This window comes from Falco punctatus (assembly GCF_963210335.1).
Source record: "Falco punctatus genome assembly, chromosome: 8".
Lineage (NCBI taxonomy): Eukaryota > Metazoa > Chordata > Aves > Falconiformes > Falconidae > Falco > Falco punctatus.
This window is the reverse complement of record NC_137588.1, coordinates 20,982,686-21,002,174: the sequence shown is the minus strand read 5'-3', so window position 1 is coordinate 21,002,174 and position 19,489 is coordinate 20,982,686. Positions and strand designations below refer to the sequence as shown.

General features: G+C 41.9%; 1 protein-coding gene across 2 annotated transcripts; it reads left to right on the top strand.

Annotated features, from left to right (window-relative positions):
• The first annotated feature begins 344 nt into the window (after window positions 1-344).
• GORASP2 (golgi reassembly stacking protein 2) lies at window positions 345-15,344 on the top strand. Of its 2 annotated transcripts, XM_080398954.1 has the most exons (11): window positions 382-518; window positions 6,721-6,816; window positions 7,754-7,834; window positions 8,613-8,816; window positions 9,233-9,319; window positions 9,788-9,918; window positions 10,525-10,657; window positions 10,778-10,901; window positions 11,269-11,355; window positions 13,409-13,504; window positions 14,289-15,344. In XM_080398954.1, exons 4-11 carry the CDS (start codon window positions 8,673-8,675, stop codon window positions 14,606-14,608), a joined length of 1,122 nt encoding a protein of 373 aa, XP_080255080.1. In that variant the 5' UTR covers window positions 382-518; window positions 6,721-6,816; window positions 7,754-7,834; window positions 8,613-8,672; the 3' UTR covers window positions 14,609-15,344. The 2 variants fall into 2 exon arrangements, with proteins under 2 accessions (XP_080255079.1, XP_080255080.1); XM_080398953.1 differs by lacking the exon at window positions 6,721-6,816 and having other exon boundaries at window positions 345-518.
• Window positions 15,345-19,489: the final 4,145 nt, after the last annotated feature.

Here is a 19,489-nt window from a genome sequence, read left to right as displayed (position 1 = left end):
CGGGCCGTTAGCGCTTCCGCTCCGGTTTTGTGCTCTGTGCACCCGCTTTGCTACACATCACCAGCACAACTGGCACCGACGGGCGGTAATTAACGGCTCCTGCCCAGCACCGCCGCCGTTCCCCGGCCCGGGGAGACCCGGCAGCGCCGCCCTCAGCCGCCAGGGGGCGCCGCCGCGCCAGAGACGGGAGGGAGTGGAGTCGTGCCCCGCGGCCACCGTAGCGCCCGCGCCGCCCCGGAGCCGAGCGGGTGAGGTCTGTCCCAGGGCGGCCGCCGTACGGCCTGCACTCGGCGGGAGTGCCGGCAGGGGGCGCTGCGGACTGGCCTCCCGGCATGCCCGGCGCGCGGCCTTCGCCCGCCCCTCGCGAGCTGGGCGGGAGGAGGGAGCGAGTGCCACGTCCCTGGTGCGCGGGGCTTTGTGCGGGGAACAGCGCCGCCACCGCGCCCGCCGCGGCCATGGGCGGCTCGCAGAGCGTCGAGATCCCCGGCGGGGGCACCGAGGGCTACCACGTCCTGCGGGTAAGGGCGCGGGGAGCGGGGGGGCGCCCAGCGGCCGTGGGCCCGGCGGCGGCTCTTGGGCCCGGCGGCCTCTCCCTCCGCGGGTCCGCGCTCGGGCGGCCTGAGGCGCTCCCCGGGCCGGGCGGCCCCGCCGCGCTCCCCGCCCGGCGGAGGAGGCGCTCGGGCAGCGGCGGTGGCCGTCGGAGCTCCCCGCCCGGGGTTTCGCCTCAGCCCGCGGGGCTGCCGCGGCCTGGCGCTTGCCCCGGACCGCCTCACCCCGCCGGCGGTGGGCTGGGCCGCGGCTGCCGGGCAGCGCCGGTAACCGCCTTGTAGGCGCCCGGGCGGCGTTATCTCGACAGGCGCGTCGCGACATGAATTGCAGCCGCTCCGCCCCGCGCCGGCGGTGCGGGACCCAGCCGTGCTGCCGGCTGCGGCCGTGCGGAGGGCAGCGCTGCTGCTTCGCATAGTGCTTGTTCGCACCGCGGCCGCAGAGCCTTGGCAGGGCGTGCAGCAGAGTGCTTCGGTAGGCTGCGTTAAAGGTCTTGTGAGCAGCTGTTTGCAGGTCCCTTCGTTAACGTGTGTCCCGCTCGGTGGGCGGGGCGGTGCCTGGGCTGTGTCCGTGAGCCCGGTGCACCGGGCCGTGCAGTAACTTTGCCAGTTACCGATAGACTTGCCCGCACCGTAGCGCTTTTGCCGCTGCAGCTGCACCGTGAGTACCCTCACTGCAGGCACCGTGCTGGGCTAGTTGTTTGTTGCCATAGCATCCTCTCGGGTCAGCTCTGTCTAGAGCAAGCCCCACGTTTCAGACATGTGAAAGAGCACAAGACTTCAGCTCACATGAGTTAGTACTTCCATACTTGGTCTAGCTTGCTAGCAGTCATTTGCTAGTGGTCATTTTTAAGATTTCATTAGGTGCTGGAAAACTAGAGAAATGTCAGAAAATCTTTTTAATTATTGGAATAATTTGTTTGGGTAGGGTAGATAAATGAAAAATATGTGTTAAAAGGGCATGAAACAAATGAGCTAACGTTAAGAATGCCTATAGGAGCCAAGTACAAGTTGCCAAAGAGATGAGCAAACTGAGACTGTTGCAAGTCACAGGCTTCTTACAGTGAGACTTTTAGACTGTACATGTTGGCTCCCTACAAAACTGGTAGCAAGTATTTTGCTCTGCTTGCTTCATACAGGAGCGGAAATATATACAGTAGGTGAACAATACCGTCATTAATTTCTGATGTAATTTTTGCAAATTACTTAAATCTTTTTGGCTGCCTTTGCTAATATTCAGCGCAATATCACTTTCACTGTGAGCTTTATTATCAGTGCTCTTGTAACAGGAAATAGGAACGCTTCAGGACTGAAGCGCTGTTGAAGGAAAGCGATTTCATCATGTGCATACTTGACAGGAAAAGTTGCAGTGGGTTGCACTGCTGGGGTTTCTTGAAAGGTAGCTTTTTTTTTTTTTTAATAGGGAGAGAAAGTTGCAAACTGTTTTGTTGCCCTGGTGTCTTCATAGGTAGACCTAATAATCAGTCATTTGTTTGACACAGTTCTTACTTGAATATACTTTTATTTATCATATGTGCTTTTGCTGTTTGACTTCTACTTACTGATTCATGTCATGCTTATAAATAAATTTTAACTAGTACTTCCAGACTGGTAGCATGCAATGCTGTTTACCTCTAGGAATTTTCTCCATTGTTTTTCTCTGTAAGTTTCCTTAACGTAAGTTGTGTGGCTGCAACTGTCTGACTCTGTTGCTCAATATGCTTTTTTTTTTCTTTTTTGCTCTTCAAAACAGAGTGAAGGAAAGTTTTAGTAACTTTCTTGTTCAGCAGTGTGAAACTGCTACAGTTTGCCCAGGCTGTTGTAATGACTTGACAATTTCTTGAACTCATAGATGATGTCTCAACAACCCCACGCAACGCTACAGGTTTGGGGAAGAGCAGCTGGAAAGCTGCCTGGTGGGAAAGGACCTGGAGGTGCTGGTTGTCAGTCAGCTGAACATGAGAAGGCCAAGAGCATCCTGGCTTGTATCAGAAAGTGTGGCCAGCAGGACAAGGGCAGTGATTGTCCCCCTGTACTCAGCACTGACGAGGCCACACCTCAAATCCCATGTTCAGTCTTGGGCCCCCTCACTACAAGAAAGACATGGAGGTGCTGGAGCGTGTCCAGAGACGGGCAGCGAAGCTGGTGAAGGGGCTGGAGCACAAGTCTTGTGAGAGGCAGGTGAGGGAAATGGGGATGCTTAGCCTGGAGAGGAGGTGGCTCAGGGGGACCTTACTGCTCTCTACAGCTGCCTGAAAGGGGGTTGTAGCATGGTGGGTGTCCATCTCTTCTCCCAGGTAGCAAGTGACAAGACAAGAGGAAACAGTTTCAATTTTGCCAGGGGAGGTTTAGGTTGGATATTAGGAAAAATTCTTTCACTGGAAGGGTGGTGAAGCATTGGAACAGCCAGGCTGCCCAGGGAAGCGGTGCAGTCACTGTTCCTGGAGATACTTAAAAGGCATGTAGATGTGGCACTTGGGGACATGGTTTAGGTATGGACTTGGCAGTGTCAGGTTTGCATTGGACTTGGTGATCTTAAAGTATTTTCCAACCCAAATGATTTTATGATTCTATGTAAGAATTTTTATCTGCATGAGATTTGTATGCTCCTGTGTTACATGCAGTTCTCCCTAAAAGATACTGAACAGCAAGTGCCCAAAGTTTAGATTTCTAACTTTTACTTGAGCACTTTTGTTTGTTGTAGCGGGGGTACAAACATGTTGCCATGAAGAGATGACTTATTTTTGAAGGAGGTTCACATTTTAAAAGCTCAAGTTAAATTCTCAGTGCTAAAATAAAATTTGATGCTAATATAGGGAATCTTACTTCCTTACAAAAAGCTTATAAAGCTTTTTTCCTCAAAACCTGGGTATTTTGTAAGGAAATTCAATACAGTTTTATAGTGTAATGTGTTAAAATAGCTGACAGAAATAAAATAGATTGTCAGACCTAACAGGAATTGCTTATCCATGATATATAATGAAATTTTATTAACAATTACAGAGTGGGTGGAAGAACTAAAAAAAAAAAAAACCAACACAATTCCTTCAGCATTTTGTTGGTAATAAATATTAGGAAGCATTCCTTATGTGGGGAAAAAAATAAGTTTCATAGCTTGTGTTCCTTGAGAATTGTGTATTTAGTGCTTGAAGCTAAGCTTCTGAAAGTTTAAGTGGACACTAATATAAGATACCTGATTTCCAGAAGTGGTGAGAGCCTTCATCTGCCTCTGAAAATCAGGGTTTCCATGCCTAATGCCATTTATGGCAGACTTCTGGCTCAGGACTTAAATTTGTGACCATTGTGTTGCTGATCAACTTATTATAATGTGTACTGTACAATATATGCTGTGTAGGCATGAATTGGTAGTGTCGGGAAAGGTGTTCAGCAAAGAGAAACTTCATGTTATTTACCAAAGAAGTATCTTTAGTAACGCAGATTAAAATTAGTGTCTTGACCTTGAAACCTTTCCCCTGTTTAATTCTTGACAGTGAATTAAAAGTGGAATAATTAGCCTGTAATCTATGTGCTCAGCAGCCCTGCTGTCATCTCAGTGAGGATCTGAAGTCCTGCAGCACTATACAAGGCTGAAAGAGCCGTACAGCCCGTATCTGCCTTCTGACATTCACCATTCTGATAGAGCTTTTCTTCGCTTGCTCTTAAAAAGCTCTGGGGGTGGCAGTTCCACAGCTTCCCTGGATAGTCTGTTCCACTGTGTTTCTCTGCTGTTGGAAAGTCGTGGCATTTACCCACAGGTGTCTGTAACTTATATGTCTGAAATAACAGCTGGGTTCGAGAGAATTAGGCTTCCTAAGCTGCCATGGATGGTATTTTGCCTGCAGTGGCATCTGTTGTAAATGGTGTTACTTGATTATTTTTGCAGTCCTTACTCAATTACAAAGGCAAGCTACTGAATACCTATTTGGGGCATACAGCAAAGCTGCACAAAGCCAGATTGCTTAGGAGGCCTAGAGTTTATGTACGTATACGTGGAACCTTTATTTCCATCATTAATAAGAAGGTTTTTGTGCCCTTGTATTTCCTAAGGTCCCTGGTTATCCTTCGCTGATGTTCCTGAAAGAGAACCATGGCCACAGAGAGCTGTGGTGTGCGTTTGGTACTGCGCGATGGTGATGAATTTGAGTATGTCACCACTTTAAGGAAGAGACGTGTCAATGTGGAATGAACTCAGAACTTCTGTTCTGCATTTATGGGACTGCCAGGCGTGAAAAGTGCTTTTCTGTCAGTGATGTTGGGCCAAACAAACTGGGGAAATAGGGAATTTTTTGTGACTGAACTTGTACGTTGCAGCATGAGGAAATGTGATGACAGAAGGGATGCAACTACATGCATCCGAGGTGCATGTATGATTGATGCAACTGCGAGAGCTTGATTTCTTTTAGATACAGCTTCCTGGTGGTTTTTACATGCCCACTTAGAAACAAATCATGCAGAAACATTCAGGATTGTGATTGATTTGGGGGAAGGTGTTTAACATCTGAAGACTCTTTTGCAAACTAATCGTTTGGAACTTGGAAATGCTTGCAGTCCATCAGTTTGGGGCAGACTATAAATAATTTACTTAGAACACCAATTCTGTACATCCCAGGTATCAGTGAGATTGACACTGATGGATGCTGAACATACGTAATTCTCATTTATTGTAGGTGCGCCTTCTCATTTTGAAAGATTACCTTATTGAATACTGGTCACGTTTGGTTCGCAGTGTTCAGGGTGTAATTGGTAGAGGCAGTGAAGTAGAGGTGTAGGTGATGGGGGAGGGATCTTGTGTCAGGGTGTAGGGGATTTGTGTTTGGGTTTTTCAAGAAGTTCATCTGGAAGTGGAGGAAAATCTCTGAATAAAGAGTAGACCACGTCAGGACAGCTTTTGCAGCTGACCTAGTGGCTGAGTGAAGTCTGGCGCTTCATAATTTCAAGGCCGTGGCATATGTCCAGTCCTAACAATCTTACATGTTATCTGAAGAAATACATCAGTTTGCTGGACTTGCTGATCTTTAATGATGAGGTTTAGAAAGATATGTTCTGTCTCTTAACATTCCTGTTTTCCAGTAACTTCTGAAAGCATCTGCTGATTTAAAGCCTTTGTCAGACTCATTAAAGCAACAAAATTTAAGCTCTTATATGTCATATGTAATAGGTGGTGGAATGAGAGAGACGCTATTAAAATATTTTCATATCATCTATGTAAACTGAGGGATGAGCAACAAACAGCACAAGCTACATTTGCTACCAGAAGAACAACATTAGAGGAGAGGATGTTTTGGATGACTTAATTACAAGAGGAACTTCAAGCTTGAGAATGTAATTATGGCCCATATCCATAGAAGACCAGAGTTCTTTAATTCTGCTTTCATGTAACTTTTTTACTTCTAAGCTAAAATTTTTGTGGATGTTGTTCTGTGGTAGCTCTACATTACCAAAAGTTTGATAGCTAAAGTTAAAATGAGCTCCAGGGACAGTCCACTAATGTCATATCAACATCCACAATGTTTCTATGCAGCTAGTGTCCAGAGGGTCTGCTACGTGGAGCTGAGCTTGTACCTTTACCCTGTTACCTGGTGCACACCTTGCTGTCTGGTTGTTCTTGGCAAGAGGCATCTTGAACCGACAGATTAAGTAACGTGGAGACAGTAGTTTGGATCTATTTAGTGGGACTGCGAGCGCTGTGGTTCCGTACAGTTAACATGTGGCAGAGAGGGAGAGTATCTGTACCCCTCGTTGTAGGAAATTACTTCCAAAGCATGCCGGCCTCTTGAAGAGACATTTCTGCAGACGCACTTCAAGTTCTAATTAGAAATTATAAATATGGTTTTGAGGATGCTATTGCTGCATCAGTGATTTTTATTACTTTTGGATAATACTTGTTTCATACTTTTTTGCTGTTTACAAATCTTGGACAGCAATCAGTATGTGTGATGTGATTCTGGAGCTATTGATTCAGATTATTTTTTTCTTTAATAAATGTTTAGGTTATGTGACATTAATGGTCTAATCTCCTGGCATCTGTTACAGAAATGTATCCACAAGTAATCTGGTTTTTTTTCCAAGCTCTGATTTTGTGAATGTGTTGGGCAGAGGTAGATAGACTCTTAAGAGGACAGTTTTAGTAGTAATTGAGCTTTTTTTTTTTTCATATTGTAATATTTTGTTCTAGATGAGTCATATTAAGAAAACTCAATTCCTGCAGAATCAGACCGGTATTTGAACAAACTAGCAGATTTGTACCCGGTTCTGTCAGATGGAATAACAGGTAATGTAAGAAACCACACTGTAAAGGGTAACACTTTTTAGATCTTCTTGGAAGACGAACATAGCACATAAAAGAAAAAGCCAGCGGGTAAAATGAATCAGTATACAAATAAAGAAAGATAGCCTTTACTACAAAGGCTGTAGGAAAAACCTGATAGCCATATTGGAGTTACTTTAGTCTGTCAGCAGTGTGTGTAATGGTGAAAAAACAACACTGGCAAAATGTCTCTGAGTTACTCCATTTGGAATCAAAAGCTACTTGAAACTTCTGGGAGTGGCGTGTATCCTTTACTTAGGCCTTGTCCTGGTGGAGTGGTTTAATTGTTGGAGCTGCCATGGCTGCAAAATTGCACAAGTCCCTTTTCTTGCAGCTTGTTGGTATTTTAATAAATCATCTGTTGTACAGATGCCCTCTGTGTCTCAAGAATGTCAACAGGTGATGTTTAATCATGAGATAACAACCTGTGCTTGCACAGATGTGACTCTCCTTTTCCTCTAGTAAGTATAAGATAAAAAGCAAGGCCCAACACTGGTGTTTCTGTGGAAAGATACTGTGTTTTAACCAATTTTTTCAGAATTCATTGAGCTTGTCCTTTGATCATAATTTCCTTTATTGAAATAAATATCTGCAGCTTATGTGCTGCAGCTGTTAAGGAGTGCTTGTCCCAGGGAGTGGTTACTGTTGTCATTCCTCAATGATTTATAAATTACTAATTCTTTTTAAATGTTTTGTGCTCTTTTTTCTTCCTTTTTTTTTTTTTTTTTTTCTTTTAAGGGAGAGATTTTTTGGTCCAAAGGATTATATTTGAACATTTACAAATTGTACACAGAAACATCAGTAGCTTCTAGAACTACAGTTTGCACAAGTAGAAGTATAATTCTAATCTGTAGATCAGCATTGGTACACATCTTGCTAAATTCTTTTTTAACTTTGTTAGGTACAAGAAAACTCACCGGGGCATAGAGCTGGACTGGAGCCATTCTTTGATTTTATTGTGTCCATTAATGGTTCAAGATTGGTAAGTGTGTTGCTGTTTTATAACTCTTGAATATAAACAGTGTGCTGAGGATCTTATTTGTATAGGTAAACAAATGCATTTGTTTTATTTAAATGTATATACTGTTTCTCCTTAGTTTAAAATGAGAAAGCCTAACTGCATCAGAAATTAATTTCCTTCACGCTGTAGTTATAATTCTATCAAAAATAGGTAAGGATGAAAAGAATGAGGATGCAGACAAACAGACATGCTCTCTGCAGACATCTGAGCCAGCAGAAGACAGTACTGGTGTGCTTGTTAGTGCCCCCCTAGTTCTGTCTGTAAAACTGCTTGTATGAGAGCTTGCAAACTCAGTTCAGTCAGAACAGGTTGATTGAAAGAGCTGTTATCAAAGCTGTTAGCTGGGCAGGAGTCAGGGGAGAGAGTTTTCAGGCAGAGCTTTAGTGAGACAGCAAACCATCATACCAGTGGAAAAGAACAGCTGTCGTTAAGCTCTTCCATCAGTATGGCTGGATTAAAGAAAGCCTCTGAAAAGCTCCAAGGTGAATCGTATCACAGGTTTAATTCAAGTGCTTTCATGTTTGGAACGTGTGACCTGTTTACTGTGAAATCCAGGTTTTCGCCAGAGTTGTATTCTAGAGTTGTGAAGGGACTGAAAGCTTGTTATACTATAGCTGTAGATACATATTCTGATAATGCATGGTGTTTATAGGACCTTTGAAATATAAAAGCAGTGCTATAGAACTGGATGCTTGCTGTGTTAAAACACTAAACCAAGCTCTTGTTTGAACATTTGCAGAATAAAGACAATGACACTCTCAAGGACCTGTTGAAAGCAAATGTTGAAAAACCTGTAAAAATGCTGGTGTACAGTAGCAAAACACTGGAGCTGAGAGAAACATCAGTGACCCCCAGCAATATGTGGGGTGGACAGGGCCTGCTGGGTGTGAGCATTCGCTTCTGCAGCTTTGACGGGGCCAATGAAAATGTGTGGCATGTTTTGGTACGTACGGACTTCCAAATATTTTTCTTCAACACTGCTTACTGTTAAACTTTATATTTTTTACTGATAAGTAACTTACAAGGGGGTTTACAAGCCATGAGACCAAACTGGTCTGTTTTGTCTTCATTGATTTTGGGTTTGGAAAGACTTTTGAACTATAACTGTATGTCTGTTCGTATTTTATCAGATCTTGTATTTACATCAGTGGGTTTGTACAGTACTCAGAGCTCCTTGTAATGGTGTCAGAAGAGACTGTTATCTAGCCACTGTTTCACTAGTTCAGTGACTGTTCTACTAATTGCATTGAAAAATTGACCAGTTTGTCTGTCTGATTCAAAACTTGTGTGAGGTACATATCTAACTGTCCTGCTACACCCTGACATGTAGCATTTTGTAATTTTCCATCTTAAAACTAGGAAGTGGAACCAAATTCTCCTGCTGCATTAGCTGGACTTAGACCTCATAGTGACTATATCATTGGAGCAGATACTGTCATGAATGAGGTAAGTATATAAAAATAAGATTTTGATTTAAAAAAAAAAAAAAAAAAGTTGTACCAGGGCAGTTTGAAACATCTCCAGTTCTGTCTCTTTCAGTGCTAATGGATGTAAGTTAATGCAAAGAGGAAGAAGCTCTGGCGTGGTGCCTCTTCCTTGTGCTTAAATGCAATTCTGGAATTAAAAATTGCTCTTAAATATCTTCATGAAGTCAGATAGAAACTTTTTTATACTCTAATATTAATATTTCAAATAGCAGATTTGAAATCTGCTTTGTGCCGCATACCTTGAGCTGCGCTGGCAAAGGACATATTAAAGTTGGCCTTGTGATAAAACAGCAGCACTGCAACGATTGCAACATGTAGCAGTTACAAGGTTCTGTTCCAGAAACTTAGGACTAGAAAGATGATCGTTCTAATGTCAAATGATAAAATAAGGACAAGAAAGCCCTTACTTGTTTTTACTCCTTTGCAGTCTGTAGATCTCTTTTCCCTTATTGAAGCATATGAAGCAAAGCCATTAAAACTTTATGTGTACAACGCAGACACAGATAATTGTCGGGAAGTGGTGATTACTCCAAATTCTGCCTGGGGTGGAGAAGGCAGGTAAGGAGACAGTGTGTTATGGGGTTGACCACCTTATAGCACTAGCCTAAAAGCTGCTTGCTTAAGTTTTCTACAAACATAGGAAAAGTGTTGTTTTATCAAAGGCATTCTGATATAATAAAGTATATATTTCCTTGAAATTCAGGTTTAGTTACGTGTGTGTGTGTGTGTATTCTCACAGTAAATTAGCTAGTGCAGAAATGCATAAAGTGCAATGGTTGCTTTCTGCATTAGACTTAAGTACTCATTAGGCTGTAGTATATTCTTAAAAAGTATTGTGCAGTAGCCAGAATAGAGGATTGCAAATAACTGATGAGTTAAATGCCTAGCTGCGTACCTGATATAGCTACTTGGTTTAAATAACAATGAAATTTATTTTGTGCTAAATATTTATTGCTAAAAGCTACATAATTTCCTTTAATTTGTCTTGTATTGATTGTTTCTCCATAGAAAATGAGTCAATATTTGGGGGCGGTGGGAAGGGGAAAGTTGGACAGAACTTACCTTGAAACTTGTTGGCATCTTGAGTCATTTGTTCGTTGTTTGCTATGGAGACTGTAGTTGTAAGATCACTTCACTGACTTTTAAATGTTCATGTTTTAAAAGCCTAGGATGTGGCATTGGGTATGGGTATTTGCATAGGATACCTACACGTCCATTTGAAGAGGGAAAGAAAATTTCTCTCCCAGGACAGTTGCCTAGTGCATCTCTCAGTCCCCTCAAAGATGGCTTCACAGAGGTAAGTGTTAGCCACTTGTCTGGCTTGGTAAAAATGGGTTATGATGTTGTATTGCTTTTGTAATGGACCAACAGAAGCACAAATCCTAATGATGAAACTTTCTTTTTTCCTTTCGATAAGGTTCAGCTGTCATCAGTTAATCCCTCAGCTGCATTACCCCCGGGGTCAGCAGGCCTCGAACAGAGTCTTTCAGGACTTTCTATTAGTTCACCTTCAACTACTGTCAGTAATGTTCTCAGTACAGGTTAGTATGGAAGTAACTGATTTCTGGAATGCATGGGGTTTTCTGACTTCTTTTGCATCACAGATGTTTCTAAAAAATTTATAGAAGAAAGAAAGAGAAAATTTTATTCTCTCTCCTCAAACTCTTCCTGGCAACAAAGTGCTAGAGTACTGTAATTGTGCCCTACTTGCTCACAAAAGAATAGCAAAAAATTCTATCAGAAATAAAATACATATTATTTAGGATACTATTTTTCTTTTATTAACATTTTATAGTTAAGGCAGGTAGTAATTCTCCTGCAAGCAATTATTTATTTGCACTTCTTGAGGAAGGGAGCTGAAGTGTTGTATGCTTAAAATAAATGTTGTTTTCCTGTGTACTCCTTCAGGTGTTCCAACGGTTCCATTATTACCACCACAAGTCAGTCAGTCCCTTACCTCTGTGCCACCAGTTAATCCAGCAACTACATTACCAGGTGAGTAGGTAAAATTTCTTAAAATGTTTCTGAAACAAAAATCTTAAGGGAGCAAGGGAAGGGAGCTGTCTTTTCCACTGCTTTTTGTGGTGTGGGAGGGTATAACTTCATGCAACTTCCACGTTTCATGGTAAAGATCTCTCTACAACCTCTACAATGTTAGGAGTTTTGGTTTGGTGGTTGTGTGGTTTTTTTTAAGAGTAGGTGCATAGGGTGTCTGTAGCAGAGAGGATTGAGTTGGCAACAAAGTTTACAATCATTTACCTTTTAGGGCCCCCTGCACAATAGGTGCAGCATTCAGCATTTCTTAGGAAGGTATTAGCTTTGATATTGGCAACGTTTCCTGCATGGATATATTGTTACTTTCCCCAGTTCATAAATTGTATTTTGCAAAAATATTTTTGCAAATAACTTCAGTTTCTGGTTTGTCCTTTGCACTCAGACATCGTGACAGAAGGAAGATCTGAGAAGGCATGTTTTGCATATTTTTTGCTTTCCTTTCACCTATAAAGCCTCCATTTTAGGAAACTCCTTTTTAATACTCAGTTTGATCATTCTTCCTAGCATAAATAGAGGGCTAACAATATAGAACTGTATGTTGCAGTTATTCTTTCTGAATTATTTGGTAATTTAAACTGGTATAACAAAAGTAAGAGTCTGTCTACAAAGTAGTGTGCCTGATAATAATAAACATTTCAAGCACTAGTATTCCCGAATTTTTCACAGTGGGTAAGATGAGGATTGTACAGGCTTTTGCTGTGTAGTTGGTGTGCTGGCACAGAACTGTCATGCGTTCCAAAACACTGAAGGAGTTGTATTTTATGTTTTGTATGGTATGAAACAAGTAGGTGAAGATGTGCACAAAAGCTTTAAGTAATGCTTGGAGGTATGCTCTGTAACATAAAAAAAAGTGTGGTAGAGCTAAGTGCATGCAAACAAGAGCAGTGAACTTAATAATTTTGTAATGCTTAGATAAAATGGCAAACTACTAAGAAGTTCAGCTTCTGTTAACATAGTAGTCTTCTCCAGCCCCCTACCCACCCCTTTCCCCAAAATATGGATTTTCCTTTCACCTTGTTCTGAGTAGTATTATTTTTTGAAAGCTGTTAGAATATTTTTTGCCATTTGCTTGGCCACACTAGTGAAATTATAAGTATTCAATATACAGGGGTTTTAAAATTTGAGTGAATTTGTGTGAAGCTCAGCTTTTTTCAGATTTTTAAAAATGTTCAAACCAAAGTTGCTTGTAGCTGAGCTTGAAAGCACTTTGAGTCAGATTATGTCAGTCTTTGTGGCTAATTGAATTCACAGGTAGGTAAAGGTGACATTTTAAAATGAAATTCTATGTATGGTGGCCTTGCTGTAAGACTTTTCTCCATCTTATTGCTGTAGCATCAACAGTTTATTTCAGAATTAGCCTTCTCTGAGCTAAACGCGAAGTAGGAATAGAGCCCTTCTCCCAGAAATGCAGCTCATCTAAGGCAGGAATGTGTTCCATAGCAAACATAATGATCGAAGGGGGTGTGTTGTGTTCATCATATGTTTCTCTTGTTTTCAGTCCTTTCTGACTTTGAAAGTTACTTTGTCTTGCCTATTCTATATATTTTTGTGTTTAATTCTAGTTATAACTAAGTAGAAAGACTAATAATAGAGTAATCAAAATTAGAGATCAGAAATACTATGTATTTCATCCTATAATTATGTTATGCCATTCAAATTGGGAATGGAGGGCTTCTGGTACGGTGCTGCAGTGAAATAACTACCTTTGTTAAAAGCTGAACTTGGAATGCAAATCTACTAATTCCTTGAAATAAAATTCCTCAAAACAATCTGAAAGGTTGGTTTATACATTTGTTAGTCCAGACTTCCTGCAATAGGTGTCTGTTTTCACTATACATGTTAAAAGCTGAAATTCAGGTGAATTTGCATTCTTAGATGTAAAAATGATAATCAAGATGTAAAGCAATATAAAATAACTTTAAGTGATCAATAAGATTTTAGAAACAGAAAAAACCCAGTTTTTTCAGCTGTAATTTTTCCATTCTTCTTTTAGGTCTGATGCCGTTACCAGCAGGACTTCCCAACCTGACTGATCTGTCCAAACTTAATTTACCTGCACCACACATTGTTCCAGAAATCATACAGCCTGGTATGTGCTTCTGTAAACTGAAACGCTGTAATAGCAGGTCTCTCCTTGATGGTCCTTGATGCTTTCGCGTAGAGCCATCTGGTGGAGTCCTGAAGAGGATAAATTGAATGTTTGCTTGAGATGGGAGTTGACGGTAGTGCCCAGACTAGGTAGACAAGGAATATGTCTTTAGAGAAACTAATTCTAAACCTGTGTCTGTATGTATTTGTTTCTTCTTATGTTACTTGATTTATGATCTCAAAAGAGATTGTGCCAAGAGTGAGAATATATCGTTTTATGGGTAGAAGAAAATATGAAGTGTTTCCTTGTGTGCTAGAAGATGAGATGGAAGCACCCTGGCTGAATGCCAGAAGTACGAATGAATACTGGATTTATGGGTTTGAATGAAACAAAACTGCTGAAAGTGCACATGGAGGAAGCAAAAAGAAATTGGAAGCTTGTATGAAATAAGGTTCTTGTTAACTTCTTGTTTCTGGCAGTTTCAGTGAATGCCAGAAGAATCTAATCATCAGTATTAATGCCCTAAATACCTAGTCCTCTGGGGAGGTAGAAGCAAACAAGAGTATTCTGATTCTTCAGGTCTGAAATCTGAAAAGTATCAAGCTTGAAAGTAGCCTGCTGAGTCAGTGCTGCACGCACATCATGTTCACACTAAATTCAAAAAGCTTCCTCTTCTCCTAGAGTAAATAGATTAGAGAAGATAAAAATTTGAAGCAGAGATTCTCTCCAGATCTGTCTGTGGTATGCAGCACCTCATTGCCTTTTTTTTTTTATTTCTCCTTAGGTTTGCCATCCCTTCCCTCCTTACCACCTCTGAATCTAACGGGAATAACACCTCTATCAATGCCACCCAAATGTGTTCCTCTGCTTCCTTTGGTCACAGAGGCATCTACAGTGCCTGCGTATTTGCTTCCCTCCATTACTCAAGCTGGGAGCTTTACTGTCAACCCTGGCACTACTGTAAATGTAGAACAGACCTCTACGCTCACCTTGGATAGCGCTACCCCAACTTGTAAGGCAACTATTGTTGACAGATCAAGTGAATCCTCTACAGTTAATAAGAAAACATCTGGAGTCACAGATACACAAGCTTCTAAATCATAACTCCAGATCACTCTCTTGGATTGGCTTGGTATCTATTTAGCCATGGGATACATATTTGAAGAGCAAGCTATCATTAATTTCATACTAGTTTGTACTTAATCTTTAGGAGTCCTGTAAATAATATGAAGGTATAATAAAAATAAAAGGGGGTTTATAAAGTGTGTGTGGTGGGAGGGGAGGAAGAGTACTTGTATGTAACCAAAAAAAAAAAAGAAGTCAACGTGGTAAATAGAATTCCACTGCCAAACTCGGAGGTATATGTTTTTAATATAGGGTGATGGCCTTAGCCTGCTAGGCCTGTCCTTGCTTATAATTAGCAATTTTTGCTTCTGATAGAAATGAAGTGGTTCTTGCGTGTGACATTTACGTACCATAGTTCTTGTTCTTTGCAAGTATCTTGTTACTGCAGTGGGGATGAGAATGTTTAGTTCAAGCTGTAAATTTTAACACTACGAAACTTCCACCTAAAGATATTTCTATTAAAGTTGCTGAGTGACCTGTTAACTGACATCTCGTTATTCAGCTTGTATGCAAATCTTTATTTTTAAGCTCTTGAGAGATGCTCAAGCCATGTTTTGTGATCACTGCTGTGTTGTTTCATACTCCCCCTGTAAAGTGGCATTTGGAAGGGAATACAGGATATGTTAAATGTAGCACACAATTTGGCACTTCAAGACTACTGTAAGATAAATTAATGGATTAAGCATACATAGAGCAATAAATTCCTGGAATTTTATCCTTTGTGTGAGAAAATATCACATTTATTTGTTTAATGCTTAAATTCTCATTTGACTGTTTTTAGCTCAGCTCTGTAGCCCAGATCTGTGAAAGGGCTCCCCTCCAGAGGAACGGATCCAAGAGGGAATGCCAGACTTAATGGCAAGCAGGATCAGCACTGGTGGTTAGATCTGTTGCAGCGATGAGTCATGAAATCTGCCTGCATATGATTCATATTTGGCTTTTAAAATCGATGTTCAGGATGAAAGCTGTAGATCAGCTGTAGATTCTGTAGTTGTATAAACTGCTGTGTGCACTGTACTCCAGGTGACAGCCTTCGCTCCTGCTACCAGGTACAGTTTACGTGGAAAACTCTTCTGTACTACTCCAGTCCTTCTAAGCTAGTGGGATTTCATTTATACATGTCTCCTACAAGTGTAATCAGACTTCAGCCGTATCATCAGCAGGCTGGAGCTAAAGTCTGTCTCAACAGCCGCATAATACCTTTTGGCAATTCTGCTGGTCACTGCAATAGTTGTTGCATCTAACTGCTGATCATAACGTCTCAAAGAACTAGTTTAAGTGGAAGCCTTATCTAATACCTTTTGTCCTGTCTCATCTCTATCACTTAAGTATTTGTGTTTCCTCATTGCCTGTTGTGTCAGACCCCAAATACTGTTGGGTTTTTGTTTTTTCCACACAGTGAGCAGTTTCTTTTCTCAGCTGCTTGGAGTGTGAAATCCCTCTGCCTTGTTAAGTAGGGGGCTCACTGTTTCTCAGAATGTACTTTTGGTTTACCTTTGTAAATCCAGTGTCACATACCTCAGAATTAAACCTTGGCATGAGAAGAAGGATGTTCCCTCTTTTCTTTGCTGTATACAGAGAAAGATGTTAGTATTGAGCTTTATAAAGTCTCACAGGTTAAACGGTCTTTCCTGTAACTTCCTTACTTCCACAGCCAGTCTCCTCATCAGTATTGTTTTCTAACCCAAGAACAGTAGAAATAGAAGTTTTGTCACATACCAAATCTAGAGCAACTGCTGATCATAATCAGATGCCTTGAACTAAAATCCTTGAGTAGTTTTGGTTTTTTTATTCTTACTGTATGGCACAGTGTCCTTTGGAGTAACATCTGAAGTTAGTTGGCATGTTGCTATGCTTTCCAACAGCAAGCTGCAAACTTTTGAAGGTGTTGTGGTGTTGTCTTTAGCAGATAAAGAAAGATGCTTAGTCTGAAGTCATGCACTTCTGTTACCCATTGTAAGGTCTTTTGCTGCTGACTATAGATCCAGCCTTTTCATAGGTTTGAGAGCAGTGGAAGTAAGGCACGTGATTAATTCTGCTCAAGTTAACATGACTTCAAATTTGGAGATGATTCAGTGGTGCAGATTTTAAGCTGTAATCTCCCCGCCAAAGTCAAAAACATTGGGAAGTCAACAACTTCCCACTTAAAATAGAAGCAAGGACCTTGGAAGTCATACTGCATTCTGTCCCTGTTTTTTAACTCCTTCAACTAGATTTAATGAAATCGTACCTTAATCACTTCTGGCAAGGGTCTCTTAATGACGACTTTTTCCCCCAGGAAAGAGAGTAAGGGGGGGATCAGGACTTCAGATACACCAGGGGACTGACAGCCAATGTAACCTTGTTTCAATTTCATATATTCAGCTGTTAATGAACAGTTATGAATAGGCATATTAGCTTTATTTAAAACATTGACACATGGAGTTCTTTAACAAGTACTGACAGCAGACAAGAAGACAGATGTACCATGAACATCTCCAGCCTTGCATATAATTAAGAACCATTAACATGTGTGTGACATATTGTAAAATAAGTAAGGTAATTTCCTGCTCTGCCCAAGGCTGCTCTGGGGCAGTGGTGGTCAGTGGTTGTGAGTGCAGGGCCGTCCCTACAGCTCTGCTTGAGAAACTCCGTGAGCACGTGCTGAAGAGGTGTATTTTGCAGCTCGAGGCTCTGCTGCCACTCCTGGAAACAGCTGCTCAGGCTGCAAGGTCAAGGTAGGAGTGTGGACGAAGCGTTAATGTTGAATGTTTCAGAGCTTTCATGGGGTTATGTAGGGGGCTGTTTCTGAGCCACTGACAGCCATCTTTCAAATCAATCCTGTCCAGCAAAACCCAGTCGCAATCGGAGCTGCATTTGTTCACTGGAAATAGCTGTGCAGGGCCACGAGATGGCGTGCAATAGTTCTTGCTGAATTTACGGGATCAGGCTCAGCAATGAGGGTGGGTGGGTGGTTCCCGCCCCCGCCCAGCAGCAACTGTAGTCAAATGGATGCCAGCTGGATGCTGAATGATAGTACTTTAAGGAATCGCACATAACTAAACCAACTGATTTGAAGGCTGAAATGGGCTGAGCTTAAGCTATTTCTAAATTCTAGAATTTTGCTGGCAGTTTGCTGACTTAAGCCAAGCTAACCACGGCGCAGAGTGAAAGTTTGTTTTGAAGAAAGCAGATCCTTACAGGCAGGGACCTGTTCAGGATACCATCATGCTGAAGGAGAGGCCTGGGTAATATTTCCAACTTCTCAGTGATGCAACTGCTGATTATGGAATTAAATTGAAGGGAGCAGGATAAGAATAAGTGATGTTGGATTGTGGCACCCTTTCTTGCTCAATTATACATAGGCTTTGGCTGCACTAGTCAAATAACTGCTTGCAATCGCTCCCTTCCATGGAGGCCCCACTGGCAGCATGCTCAGATTCTTTGGTTCATCAGTTGGACACGTAGATTCAGTCTCATTTTAGATTTGAATCCTGCAATGGCGGGCAAGAATCAGACTGCGAAATTGTTTCTTCATCTGTAAGTGTTTGCAGTTCATAACTATCTCCTGCTTTGTAGTCATGCTCTGTACGTTCTTCATGGTAGTGCCAGTGGCTTAATACTTATTTGTGCAACCCAGCCCACTATGTCTTGCACTGTGCTTCAAGTTCTAGCAGTAACTTTAGCTCAGAAAGCAAAAATCTTCATACTGATTTGCCTGTAACGTCTGTGGTAGAAGCTTTTCTTAGCTGTGGTATAACGGGGAGCCAGCACCTACCACAGCACAGTTTTAAAGTTAAAGACTTAAGGTGCAAGAACCAATCTCAATAAAACCAAAATCAAACAACCCAGCACCCCAATCAAACAGAAAACTTCATTTAGCTCAGGTGAATCTCCTAACAGTCCTGCCCTGCAGCCCTGCTGAAAGTTAAAGCATAGCAATCTGCCATTTTGTAGAGTATCTAAGAGATTTACAGATGGTGGCTAGGGAGTTAGTAAGCTGAGCAAGGAACAAACACATCCTTTTCCAGAAGCCTCAATTGGTGTTTATCCTTAGGCCTTGTGAATACATTATGTTGCCAGGGTGCAGCTAACAAATCAGAATTTCACTTGGGTGGATGACTGGTGTTTCTTAGGAACAGCCTTTGCACATTATTTCAGTTGCAAGTTAGTACCAAAGAGCTGGTTTTGTGCTATGACATACTTGGCATAACTGCATTAAGACTTAGAGTTCAAAGGCAACAGATCTGGCATGTGGAGACCTGCTTTGGCTGAGAAAGGTTAGGTGGGGTGCATGGTTTTGCTACCTTACGGCAGGAAGGTGCAGTCCTGTCTCTGTCCATTGGCCACATGCCTGCCTCTCCACTGCTCGCCCTTGCACCTGGAAAGGCAGAATTTTGCCGTAAGAGGAGGCTGCAAACATTACTCTGCACTGACGAGCTGACTATAGCCCTATCAACTAATCATATTCTCAGCCTTGGAACGCTCATCCTGTGGGATCAAAAGGTATGTTTCATCCTTAGTTGTGCAATGTAGTGTTTTTAATCTCTCTGAACGGTTTCCTGTATGAGGTTCACAGTTAATCCATCTTAAAAGCTGTATGCCAGCATTGCTCAGCTCACCCACAAGACAGAGCTTCAGAGACCACAGAGGTCAGGCTCACCTTGGGCAACCCATGGCAACCGTGAGAGCCACTTCTGCAAACAAAACAACCCATTTTAATAACAGTCCACTTGTCTGAGAGCTGTTTACTCTGCCAGCAAGTGGTTGCATATTCACATACTTTGTTCATGGCCCTTGCAGCTTAGGTGAGCTATGAAACTCCAACAGGAGCTAAAAAAAGGAAAAGAGTGATGAACTCCAGCTGCAAAGTCTATAATC

What these genes read in the sequence shown, in the direction of transcription:
- GORASP2 (XM_080398953.1), top strand. Translation starts at nt 456, where the DNA reads ATGGGCGGCTCGCAGAGCGTCGAGATCCCCGGCGGGGGCACCGAGGGC. An exon ending in AAAATGTGTGGCATGTTTTG is followed by an intron (nt 8,817 to 9,232) that starts GTACGTACGGAC and finishes TCTTAAAACTAG; the next exon opens with GAAGTGGAACCAAATTCTCC. An exon ending in CAGTAATGTTCTCAGTACAG is followed by an intron (nt 10,902 to 11,268) that starts GTTAGTATGGAA and finishes GTACTCCTTCAG; the next exon opens with GTGTTCCAACGGTTCCATTA.